General features: G+C 35.5%; 1 protein-coding gene across 1 annotated transcript; it reads right to left on the bottom strand.

Moving 5' to 3' along the window:
• Positions 1 to 4,775: 4,775 nt before the first annotated feature.
• Positions 4,776 to 11,955, bottom strand: LOC133531181 (uncharacterized). The gene is made up of 9 exons (XM_061869316.1): positions 11,663 to 11,955; positions 11,315 to 11,584; positions 11,001 to 11,158; positions 10,630 to 10,800; positions 9,876 to 10,058; positions 9,351 to 9,755; positions 8,707 to 8,943; positions 7,892 to 8,001; positions 4,776 to 5,434 (listed from the first exon to the last, which is right to left on the bottom strand). Exons 1-9 carry the CDS (start codon positions 11,730 to 11,732, stop codon positions 5,341 to 5,343), a joined length of 1,698 nt encoding a protein of 565 aa, XP_061725300.1. The 5' UTR covers positions 11,733 to 11,955; the 3' UTR covers positions 4,776 to 5,340.
• Between the last annotated feature and the right edge of the window lie 334 nt (positions 11,956 to 12,289).

Genomic DNA, 12,289 nt, shown 5'->3' with positions numbered 1-12,289 from the left:
TGAAACATATTTTTGTCAAAACATTTATTCAAATTATTGTGGCAACAGTTAATATCACAAACAGAACGACTACTACCTAAAACACTGTACTTAAGAATATAAATCTAATGACTTTGTCTTAGAAAAGTGCTCTAAACAAGACCCGTGTGGCTTGGGCAGGGTCCTTGTAAAAATGGACAACATGAACTAATAGTAAATTACAAATGGGAGCAAAATTACATATTTACTCCTGAACGAAGCGGGTAATCACCACCAACAGCTTGGTGGTAATTACCCAGTAATAACTACTGGGAAAAGAAAATCCTAGTATTTACCACCAACGCGGTTTGATAACGAAGCGAAGCTTTCTATAATTGAATCCCGTCGCTACGCTCGGGTTAAAATGAAATCCTGAACGTAGTGCGGGATTTAACTGTTAACGCCCATGGTGGAAATGATTTTGCTGCCATGTGGCACATACTGCTTTTTACGTCAACTATGAGGAAATTATTATGCTTCAAAATATTATTTAAGCTATAAAAATAGTATGCAGAAGTAAAACAGTAGAACAGAAAAGTGCCATTTTGATTCGTCCTAGCAGGGAAGAAAAAGTTATTTTCCTAATAGGCGATGTGAAAAAAAATTACCGATTTCTAACACACTGCATTTTCATGAAAATATGTAGCTTTCCATTAGGAAGGGTCCTCAAAATTCCTCGGTTAGGCTAAGTAGTGTAAAAAGAGTTAGGGCACTTATTAGTGTGTCCAGGAAGGGACAGGGAGAGCGAGGTACATGAGAAATAGGGCCCGACAAACAGTGTAGTCTAAAACGCGTTATACTTATGTGCGCACATATACACCGTGGACTCGAATAACCTGACTGATTTTAGCCACGCGTTCCTGAGGTCATAAGGACCTAAAGATGTTACATATGACTTGGTCTAATTCAGCAAAAAAAGTGTGTATGTTTTCTCCACACGACACGTTATATCTTGACCTTGACTGAAAAAAACATTACAACGAATAAGTATAATATTTATTTTATTTACGGACAAATTAGTTTCCTTTAACCTTTTTGACGTCAATGACGGATATATCTAGCTGCACCGTATGTCCAACGCCGAAGACGGATTAATCCGTCACAGACCACAGAGAAACAGACTTACTGCGCAAAGTTCAATTTCAGTTTTGATATTTTGGTGACGTGATGTCAGAGTGACAGCTTTTCTGTTTGACAAAGCGTCGAAAATGTTAAAACTTTAATGTCTGTCAGTAGGTATAGGTATGTCTAAACCAAGTCACAGTGGCAGCATCGCAGCTAAAAAAGCCGTTTTTCACAGAGTTATTTTATTACAGAAACAAAGTTTCACAAGAATTATCTCTAGAACAAGATCGTTTTAAAGAAACTTTCTACATTTTAGTCTCTAAATGCGGTCACGAATAAGAATACACCTTTAACCCTTTGAAGGGTTTATGTCATAAACACAAACATCACTCAAACGCCAAGCACGACTAGTAACGACGACTTTAGGCGTTCTTCGCGATCAAAAGGTTAAAATCTGTCGGGTTATTAGTGCCGACGGTGTATATGGCCGTTTTGGGAATAACAAGGAAGGGTTCTGCTTAACCCGTATTGCCGAAAATAGATATTTTAATGTGTATACATTTTACAGAAATTTTACTTCTAGTAAGAATTTTAACTTATATATACTTTTTAATTAGGTATATTATATTGTGCGACAACAAATATCCTGACATTAAAAATATTTAGGAAATCTTAATACGTTAGTAACCATAGATCAAAGACAAGTGAATAGTATATAATACTGCTAATTAGTTTACGAAAAAGGCTCCCGCAGTTTATTATAGGGTTGATTAATATTTCTGGGATAAGACAGCTTATTTTGAGCGAGCACAACTTTGTATATAAATAGTAGGTAGTCTATATTACTGACTTGTCTTTGTCAGGAGTTAAGGACATAATTATATTTCCTGCTTTATTGCCATATTCAGATAAAAATTCTATTTAATATTTTAAATAACTAGTCTATTTAATACTTAGTTTGAAATCTGAATCAGCCATAACATGTTCAGTCGTATAAGATAAAACGGTCATTTTTAAAATGTTTATACATCATCGTTTGGACAGAAAAGCGTATATAAAATATAAAGGTGCGACCCACTTCGCTGGTCCATGGCGGGTTAGTGGGTCGCAATATCTTATAGTAGGTACGTAAATATACATCTACTTGTTTAGATATTTACCTAATTACTTAATCGATAATCATGTTTTGAGGATTTTTTTGTTTTACTGGCAACATTCATCAGGATATGCGTGGGGTGGCGTGGGTAGGAAAAATCACGATGCGGCAACATTACCAATTTAAGAGAAAGGGCATAACCGCGAAAATCGAAGTCCGTCAATTGCGGGCATTTTTCTCTGTCACTCTAATTACGCCTTCGTGAGAGTAAGAGAGAAAGATCCTCGCAATTTGCGCATTTCGGTTTTCGCGGTAGGCCCCCAGACACGATTACGGGCCCGAGAAATAATATTTTTCCGTTTCACCAAATGTTCAAAGTTTGATATTTATGCATATGATCCATTTTTTACATTTCAAATATTGTTAACGATGATATTTGGATTTGTTAGACCTGTACCCCAAAAGCATAAAATTGTTGTAGTAATTCACCGAATCGCATTTCACCTTGAATGAAAAAGATATCACTGGATTTTTTTTACTTGACGCACTTTTTCCCGTAGCCTTTGACATTAGTATAATTAATTTGTAGTATTTAATTTTTCGTGTAGTATGTTACCGAAGAGGCATTTCGCCGCGATCGACGTTTGTTTGGGACTCTATTTAACTTGATACGTTAATTTGATCCTTGCACTAAAATTAAGTGTTTTTAGGGTTCCGTAGCCAAATGGCAAAAAACGGAACCCTTATAGATTCGTCATGTCCGTCTGTCTGTCCGATTCTGTCACAGCCACTTTTTTCCGAAACTATAAGAGCTGTACTGTTCAAACTTAGTAAGTGGATGTATTCTATGAACCGCATTAAGATTTTCACACAAAAATAGAAAAAAAAAAATTTTGGGGGTTCCCCATACTTAGAACTGAAACTCAAAAAAACTTTTTTCATCAAACCCATACGTGTGGGGTATCTATGGATAGGTCTTCAAAAATGATATTGAGGTTTCTAATATCATTTTTTTCTAAACTGAATAGTTTGCGCGAGATAACCTTCCAAAGTGAAAAAAAGTGTGTCCCCCCCCTGTAACTTCTAAAATAACAGAATGAAAAATCTAAAACAAATATATGATATACATTACGATGCAAACTTCCACCGAAAATTGGTTTGAACGAGATCTAGTGAGTAGTTTTTTTTTAATACGTCATAAAATTAAAAAAAAAAAAAATTTTTTCGTCAAACCCATACGTGTGGGGTATCTATGGATAGGTCTTCAAAAATGATATTTAGGTTCCTAATATATTTTTTTTCTAAAGTGAATAGTTTGCGCGAGAGACACTTCCAAAGTGAAAAAATGTGTGTCCCCCCCCCTGTAACTTCTAAAATAACAGAATGAAAAATCTAAAAAAAATAAATATGATTTACATTACGATGCAAACTTCCACCGAAAATTGGTTTGAACAAGATCTAGTAGGTAGTTTTTTTAATAAGTCATAAAATTAAAAAAAAAAATTTTTTTTCGTCAAACCCATACGTGTGGGGTATCTATGGATAGGTCTTCAAAAATGATATTTAGGTTTCTAATATCATTTTTTTCTAAACTGAATAGTTTGCGCGAGAGACACTACCAAAGTGGTAAAATGTGTGTCCAAAGTGGTAAAATGTTTAACGAGATCTAGTAAGTAGTTATTTTTAATACGTCATAAATGGTACGGAACCCTTCATGGGCGAGTCCGACTCGCACTTGGCCGCTTTTTTTTTAAACACGTTTTGTACTTGTAGGATTAAGCCTCAAGTGCTATCACACTCATTAAAATTTTATCTATGTGACGTTGACGTTGCGTTGAATCACGTCGCCAATACAATATCGAGGTGAAATGCGACTAAAGTAATAAACGATTGAGTCACAACGCGATGTTTAAATGTACGGTCGAGGTGAAATGCGACTAAAACTTATAGCCACTAGAAAAAAAAACTATTGAGACACAATGCGAAAATTAAATATGAGATCGAGGTGAAATGCGATTCGGTGAATTACTACAACAATTTTATGCTTTTGGGGTACAGGTCTAACAAATCGATATTTGGTGAAACGTAAAAATACTCTTGCTCGGGCCTGATATCGGGTCATTATGAGTGTGGATGGGATGTAACTCGCGCTTTAGGTAGTCTAGCAATCACAACTTGTCATTCAGTAAGAACCTGGAAAATTATATTCATCCCTTTCTTTTGGGTGCTAGTATTAGCTTAAGACAAAAGCAGTAATGTTTCTCTGTCTTCGTTTAAAATGGGTCCTGGGCCAAACTATATTATAGCTTCTGTAATTTAAACATGCAACTAACTATGGCTTGCAACATGATTGGTTCATGAACGTGTTTATTATAATTTTCCAATTTACTTCCTAGATGTAGCTGTTCCCTTGTAGGTATGTGTTACAATGCCAGTACTGCCACTTTATCGATGTCGAATAAAATGACGTATTTAGGTACGGAAGAATGGATCCTCTTCACCCTTTTTTTTTAACTCAAACATTGATTTTGATTAGTTAATTAGAGATTTAGGGAAGCAAGGACGTTGTATGTTATTTATTGACTTTCGAAGGACCCAAAAACCAAGTCAACATTGATGGTCAATAATAACGTTTTTTCCATTGCGATATTTTTCTTTAGCAGTTAAAATTTAATTACGTACTTGGGTACCTATATAAAACAGCTTTTTTGCTTTAAAAACAATCATACACATAATACACAACCCATCACATAAAATCTTTTAAATGGTTACACCAAAAACACTATAAAAATCTGTAAAGCTGATTTAAAATTCCTTAATTTAATATTAACGATATTTACGGCCTTCAAGTTCCGAAAACTTTGGTACTGTGTATATATGTTATGTTCATATTGCACTTAAACTAATACGATAGCATTATTTTTCTTAAATTCTATGAGATCAAACTTCATCAACCGTGTTTAATTTTTCGCCTTCGTGGCAAGCATTTGGCCTTCAGGCGATTGCAAATCCTTTTTATCAATAAATTGATTAACTAAATGTTAGAAATATTTGCAATTCCTCCTCAAATCATCGAATTTAATCCGAAAGCGATTTTAAATAGCTCGAACCGACTTTGCAGTCCTCAATTTGAACCCTAGTACCTTGACATAAAGGTTGCTTTATATGCTGATAGTGCTTATAGTATCTGCAGGTGCCGGAGTCACCACGGGCTGTTGTATCGCTGGATCCAGTAAAGGAATGCTGTCAGTTGTCCTGGAAATAAAATAATTATTATAAATTGCTGCATTAGTTTAAATCAGCGCTGGCGCCGAATCCTACTATGGTTAATAATGTTACTAGTAGGGCTCCTGATATCCGTGATACACGCCGATCCGTAGCTACGGGTTCTTAAGCCCGGCGGTACTAAGATCACGAATTTCACGAACACGGCAAGGTACGTACCTCGTACCTGCGTTCGCGTCCGGATTCACGTGACACGCCGTGACCGTGACACGCCATGATACGTAGCCCGTACCTGCGTTCGTGTGCGGAGCTTCGGGCTCGGTTCCGTTGGATAGGTACTTATCGCACGTCTCGTATGTTCGACACGCCCGGGTGAAAAATAAATAAGGACTAGGTATTGTTGAATTGAGTTACCACTTAGTATATAGAATACGGGACGTTCGTCGGACAAACATTTACGTGTGAATTAAACTTAAATTGTATTTTTTGCATCGATTTGAATATAATGGTTATATCTAAATAATTTGGGGTTGTTCTGTTTTTTGTATAACCAGCTATTGATTTTAGTCAAAACTAGCGACCTGCTCGTTGCATTGCACTAAAATAATAATAATAAATAAATATTATAGGACATTTTTACACAAATTGACTAAGTCCCACAGTATTGTGTTGAGGGTACTTATACAACGATATATATAATATATAAATATTTATAAATACTTAAATACATAGAAAACACCCATGACTCAGGAACAAATATCCATGCTCATCACACAAATACATGCCCTTACCAGGATTTGAACCCGGGACCATCAGCTTTGTAGTAAGTAAGTATCATTATAATTATGAACTTAAGCAACGCTGTGCTACTGGTTGTCATTATTAAATCAAAAGAAGACATTTTATTCTGTTAAGTATTAATGAAATTAATGAAACATACTTGTAAAAGCTTGCTACTATCAAAGAATATAACGTAGCCTAAATATAAACAAGGCAATCCTAATTCAAAGAAACAAAAGGGTAAATTTCTGCAAATTTTCGGTAGATATGATAAAGGTAATACAGGTAAACAAATTCAACAAAAACACATGTACGGGGCCACGGAAAAAAAAGTACGCAGCTGCAGTTCTTATCAGTTTCGGACTTTCGGCACATTAAAGAGTACTGTTTATTTCTAGATTGAAGGTAATAATGACATATTATTGTTAGAGTGTTTTATTGTATGACTAACAAGCTAAGCCAACATACCGGGTTTTTTTTGTAGATAAGAAGTGCAGTTGCACGTGCAGACAAAATGAAACAAACAGTATACATAAGTAGCTGTGGGCTTTACCTTTTGTTCGTGAAGTTGAAAGAAGTGACCGCGATGTTTTGTTTTACAATTCGTGGTATTTTTTATTTAATCCCGAGGGGGCAGTTTAGAATTTTGAACTCACATTCATTGTCATTAGTTACTCCTGACATCACAGTTGGTCTCCTGACACACAGTGTTGTGGTATTATTTTAGCAACCCGTTTATTAAAGTAGCTATTCATTGTAATTAATGTTTTGTTCTATTCATTTATTACTCATTAATATTTAAAAGGACTTACTATTGGAAATAAATTTTAATTCAAAAGTAATGAAACGGAATTAGAGCTATGAATAAAAAACTCACGATACATTTTTATTCGTAGCTCTTAGAGACCGCATCGTATCTTCACTCAACGTCGCGGGCGGACCGAACCGGCGTGTTCTTAAGGTACGTGAAGCCGTGATCACGCCTACACGGATCTACACGGATTCACGTACCCTAATTTCACGTAGCCGAATGTCACGTGTGGAACGGACCAGAAAACCGTTGCCGTGAAACACGAACCCGGGCGCACGGCTACGGGTTCACGAATCACGGACACGACCGCGAGCCCTAGTTACTAGTAAAGAAAATTAACTACTAATTTGGTATTAATTTGTATACTCTATGTTTACGGTCTAACCGTAACAATAAGTTCGGCCCGCGGCTCTGCACGTAATTCCGGAGAATTAACCAAATTAAAGGTTTTTACAATAGGGTTGTTTCCAATTTTTTGAAACGCTTGTATTACGTTCTATATTAACTAAAAGTTGCCCTAAAATTCAACTTTTATACTAAAAACGGCTTTAAATATGTTAAATTACCAAAAATATTTTGACAGATGCTTTCGCGCCCAAAACGCTTTTTGAAAATTGTGTGACGTCACAGTTTACGGTTTGACACATAACTACATATACGTAGAAGATACGAACTGTTAACTGACATTTGTCATTTGTTGTTTATCGCCTAACTGTCAACAATTGAGGGCCTAGCATCCATCATCTCACAGAATCTCAGGCATTATTATGACGTTTACTTAACACTTGCACAGGCTTTGCTATCAAAATCGCTGCCAACTTAGCTTGATCTAAATCTAAAAGGTAACAGACAGAGTCACTTATAATATTAGTAGGTATGGATAGTATGAATCTTACCTGGTTCTAGTTAATGTTGGTTCAGTAATTACTTCCTCGCAACAAGGTGTCGTCGTTTTGTTGCGAACTATGGGTAGAGTGGTGCACAAGGTAGCCGAGAGATACACATACTGAAAAAATGCAAGGTATTAAAAAGACAATATCATAACATACAGTATGGACTACACAACTAGGGAACAAAAAATGATATGTGTTTTTAAGTATTTGAACTAAATTAGCCTTTCAAATATTGCATATATATATATATATATATATATATATACACTACAGAATTTGGGAAGGGTACTGCTGTGACCTCTTGGTCGGGTTAATGGTCAGGACGTTAGCTGTCAAGCCGTGTAAGGTTCGTTGAAGACGCTGGTTCGATTCCGGCCTCGGCGAACGGAGAGCTTGGTCAGTTTTTCTTATCTATTTCAGTTTATAATTCAGTGTGCGCTAGTTTATTTAGAGATGGAGAGCTAACGTGCAAAATGATATATATGATTTATTTATTTAAACTTTATTACACGATATAAAATTGTACAAATGGCCGACTTACTGCCTTAAGGCATTCTCTACCAATCAGTATGATATATATATTCTGAGAGCTACTAAAATGTCCCTAGTTGGTTTGCAGTACTATTCTTATTGCTAGATCCAATCGAGCATCTGGCAGCTGTTTATCTGTGGAGGCTAAAGTGGCAGGCCAGAGAGGGGTTGATTTTGTCCCCGAGTATACATATAAGAGAAAAATAAACTTGCAATGTAAATTGTTCTTTAAAGAGCCCCAAAGCGAAGGAGTGAACATCATTAGCAATATTTTTTGAAGTTCTTACCATAGCGACAACGAGTATCAAATAAATAGTCGGCGTAGACCAGTGACCAGCATTTTCAATGGCGACAACACCCATCACCCAGTTAATAGCGAAAAATGGCTCCAAAACCAAGCACAAGTTCAGGTAAGACTTGAGCTCGTTCCCTTCCGTATTCCAGCTCCATTTTAAAGACAGGTTGTCCATGCTGTACAGTATATTTAGAAGCCCTTTGTCTTGTAAGGCTTTTATGTATGGAGGCTGGAAATGAGACGTCAACTATTTATTGTAGCATTACATTTTATATGTTAATTTACCCTGAGGCGCTTAGGACTATTTGTAGTGATTAGATTACACTCTAAGATTTGGTAATGAATTGTGTATCAAGTTAACATAGAGTAATAACACCAATAGCTTTAATGAATATATTAGTTAAAAATCAAAATATACCCTACTTAAAGACTTGGAAATATTAAATAAACTTTTTCCACAGGCTAAGACTATGTGGGTACGAAGGAAAATCTCTCGAAACGATGTCCTATTATCTATGGCTTCGGCGCTGTATCTAGAGATTAATATTTAGTTTACTAGTAAGTATAAGCACCTATATGTAACTATACAAAAGGAAAAAGGTAAATATAGCAATAAATTAACGTAATCACCCTTACCTGATTCTCACCGTCTAAATCTAACTCTCCGTTAGAATTCCCCAGATTAACATTATATTGGCAATCATCTTCACTCATATTATAATCTTTATCTGAAGTGTCCGTGTTCTTCCTGCTACTGCTAGGACTGTATATGTTATCCAAAGTATCAATACTTCCGGTACTGTTTCTTTGCTCGTTCTTGGGCCAGTTCGCTAGGTGATGGTCTACTAATTCCTGGATCTTGGCTGTTAACATTTCGGCTTGTTTTCTATTGACGCTTTGCAATCCGATTATAATTATTCCAGTGTTGATCAGGATCAGAATCATAGCTGGAACCATGAATCCCATGACCATCCCCTTTTCTATCGACATCCAACAATAGTGCTTTATTTCGTAGTGTTCCATCGACAGAGCGTAGTTGAACTGAAATTAAGTAATTTTTTGTATGATTTATAAAGAATTTCATATGGTATATTTAATTGACTCTAAGACTGAAGATATTACGCTTACAGTTATTACAGAATAAATATGAAAAAATCATACCATAACTACAATAGCTGGGACTCCATACGCCAGCAAATAAATGTATTTAAGCGGCAGCAGTGTGTCGCAGACGCAGTACTCGGCCACGGCTGCAGCAAGTGCCACGATCCACATCGCGCAAGACACGTGCGTGTAGTGGAGGAGGAGGGCGATGCGCTCACATTGAGATGGGGATGAGACGCCCTGGGTAAATGAGGAAAGAAGATGAAAACAAATTTATTCAGGGCCTTTGTGATATTGCTTAAGACTATTATGAAAACACTTTTATTATTAAAAAGCATAAACGTCACTGAAAGGGTCTCCACTCCGCTTGATGCCTAATTACCTTTCGGATACCATGATGTGGGTCTTCTAAGGAGACCCATCCAAATCACTGCATCAGTAAGTTTTTTTTTTTTGGGAATATACAAGCTAAATGTTATGATTTTCTGTAACGTGTTTTGCATGTAGATATTCAAGTACATCCCACTGACTGCACCAGTATCGCCTAGTTTTATTTTGAACGTAGAAAATTTGAAGCAGATTAGTGATGCGCCCCATGTGTTCTATTCTATTGTCATCTTAGACTCCAGCTATTATAAGTTTGTGTGACATTGTATATAGGAGCGTTATACTTGGCGTTAAAATAACATGATTGAATCGAGTATTTTGACGAGATTTCGAATGTCCTTTGTACCAACTAAGATGAAATGTGGACTGGGTAATTGAGGGATAAGTAGAGGAAGTTTAAGATAATAATTCAAATGTTACTTACCATGACTGCCTGTATATAGATAAGCGTACAAGCAGCTAGACAGCAGCACAGATTAATGTTGATCGGGTATAGCTTGCTGCTCTTTCTAAATTCAGCTGCGTATTCACTCCATAGCAGCCACATCACAGTGGCAGCTAACATCAGAACAGCGATACCACTAGTGATGAATATCTATTGAAACAATATAATATTGCTTGGTGTTATTATTATATTCCTATCGAATTATATGGATGTCTTTCTAATTTAGATTCCAAGATTCGACTTAAACTAAAAAGACAAATTAAATTAAATTAAAGCTTGTAGATATATGGTACATTTACATAGAGCAGGGCATGACAAAAAATTTCGCCTTTTGCAAAAATAATACTCACCAGTATTTTCCATTCGTTTCTCACGCCATGACAGTTGTTAAAGCCGTACAGGTATGTAACACTGTCTATGATATTATGCTCCTTAAGATCCGCATCGGCCAGGGAGTCATCTGGTAAGTCCACCTCCGAGTCCATTGCTCGGGTGTCCACCGATTTGCCTATAATGTAATCATTGTATTTCCATTTCTTTACGTAAAAAGACACAGAACTATAAAATTTGGTAAGTAAAGTACAACAGAAAAACAAACAACTGTTGATTTTGAATTCATATGTTCAGTGAACCTGTTGCGTTCAGTTAAAAAAAAACCATTTACCTTGATTGCTTCTGGATAAAATTTCTGGATTTGGATATAACGGAGGATTGTCGTCGTAAATGGAAGACGTAAAGTTAGATACAACTCCACCATATTCGGAGTCGTAAGAGGTAATGTCGTAGTCCGTGCGATCTTCCCTTGGATATGATTTTCGATATTTAATTGAGACTGGCTGGAACGATCGGTAAGACGGTGGTTTCTGGTTCTTGAAGAAACTATCGTCCATACTTGATCGACGTACATGGTGGAAGGTCCTATTTTGCTGTAGAGCTAATTAATAACAACAACAACATATTTAAACACATTAGTTACTTATATTCATTAAGAAAGCTTTTTAATAATACTCACCATTAGTATGACAAATAAAATATTGCTCTATAAGAGCAATTGTAAATATTAACTTAAAAATATGAGACATTTTGTTTATATTTTAAATACAATCACTTTGAATAAAAAATGATTAATTGTTAATATTGATGCTGTCTAACCGTAGCTAATCATTTCCTAATTTAATTCTAGGACTACCCTATGTTTGTTTTTAATATAATCGATTAGGCCAAACATTTTCCGCGAAAATACGAAAATCAATACATTGCTTACGTTACATTTGACGCAACTCTCGATTGTCTAGTTAACCTAAATTAAATTTTATCTAAACTGTCTAGCTTTTATTTAAATATGGGGAAAGTCCTTTTTTTAAATATCTCCTTTGATATAATGTGGTAATGTAATAATAACAATTCTTTTATAATTATAAATTGTATTTGGTAGAAATTATGATTATAACCTTGCAATACTTTCTAAAAAAACCTATAGATATTTTTTAGATGGTTTTATTTTAACCACTCGAAAATAATATTTTTTACATCGCTCGTTATCTTAACAATTGGTAACGCAATAATTATGAAACAGGCTTATTTATTAAATTAATAAACTCTATAATGACAATTTCCCATGAATACCATGAAATTTCCC

Source organism: Cydia pomonella, chromosome 24 (assembly GCF_033807575.1).
Source record: "Cydia pomonella isolate Wapato2018A chromosome 24, ilCydPomo1, whole genome shotgun sequence".
Taxonomy (NCBI): Eukaryota; Metazoa; Arthropoda; class Insecta; order Lepidoptera; family Tortricidae; genus Cydia; species Cydia pomonella.
This window is presented reverse-complemented; position numbering and strand designations above follow the sequence as displayed.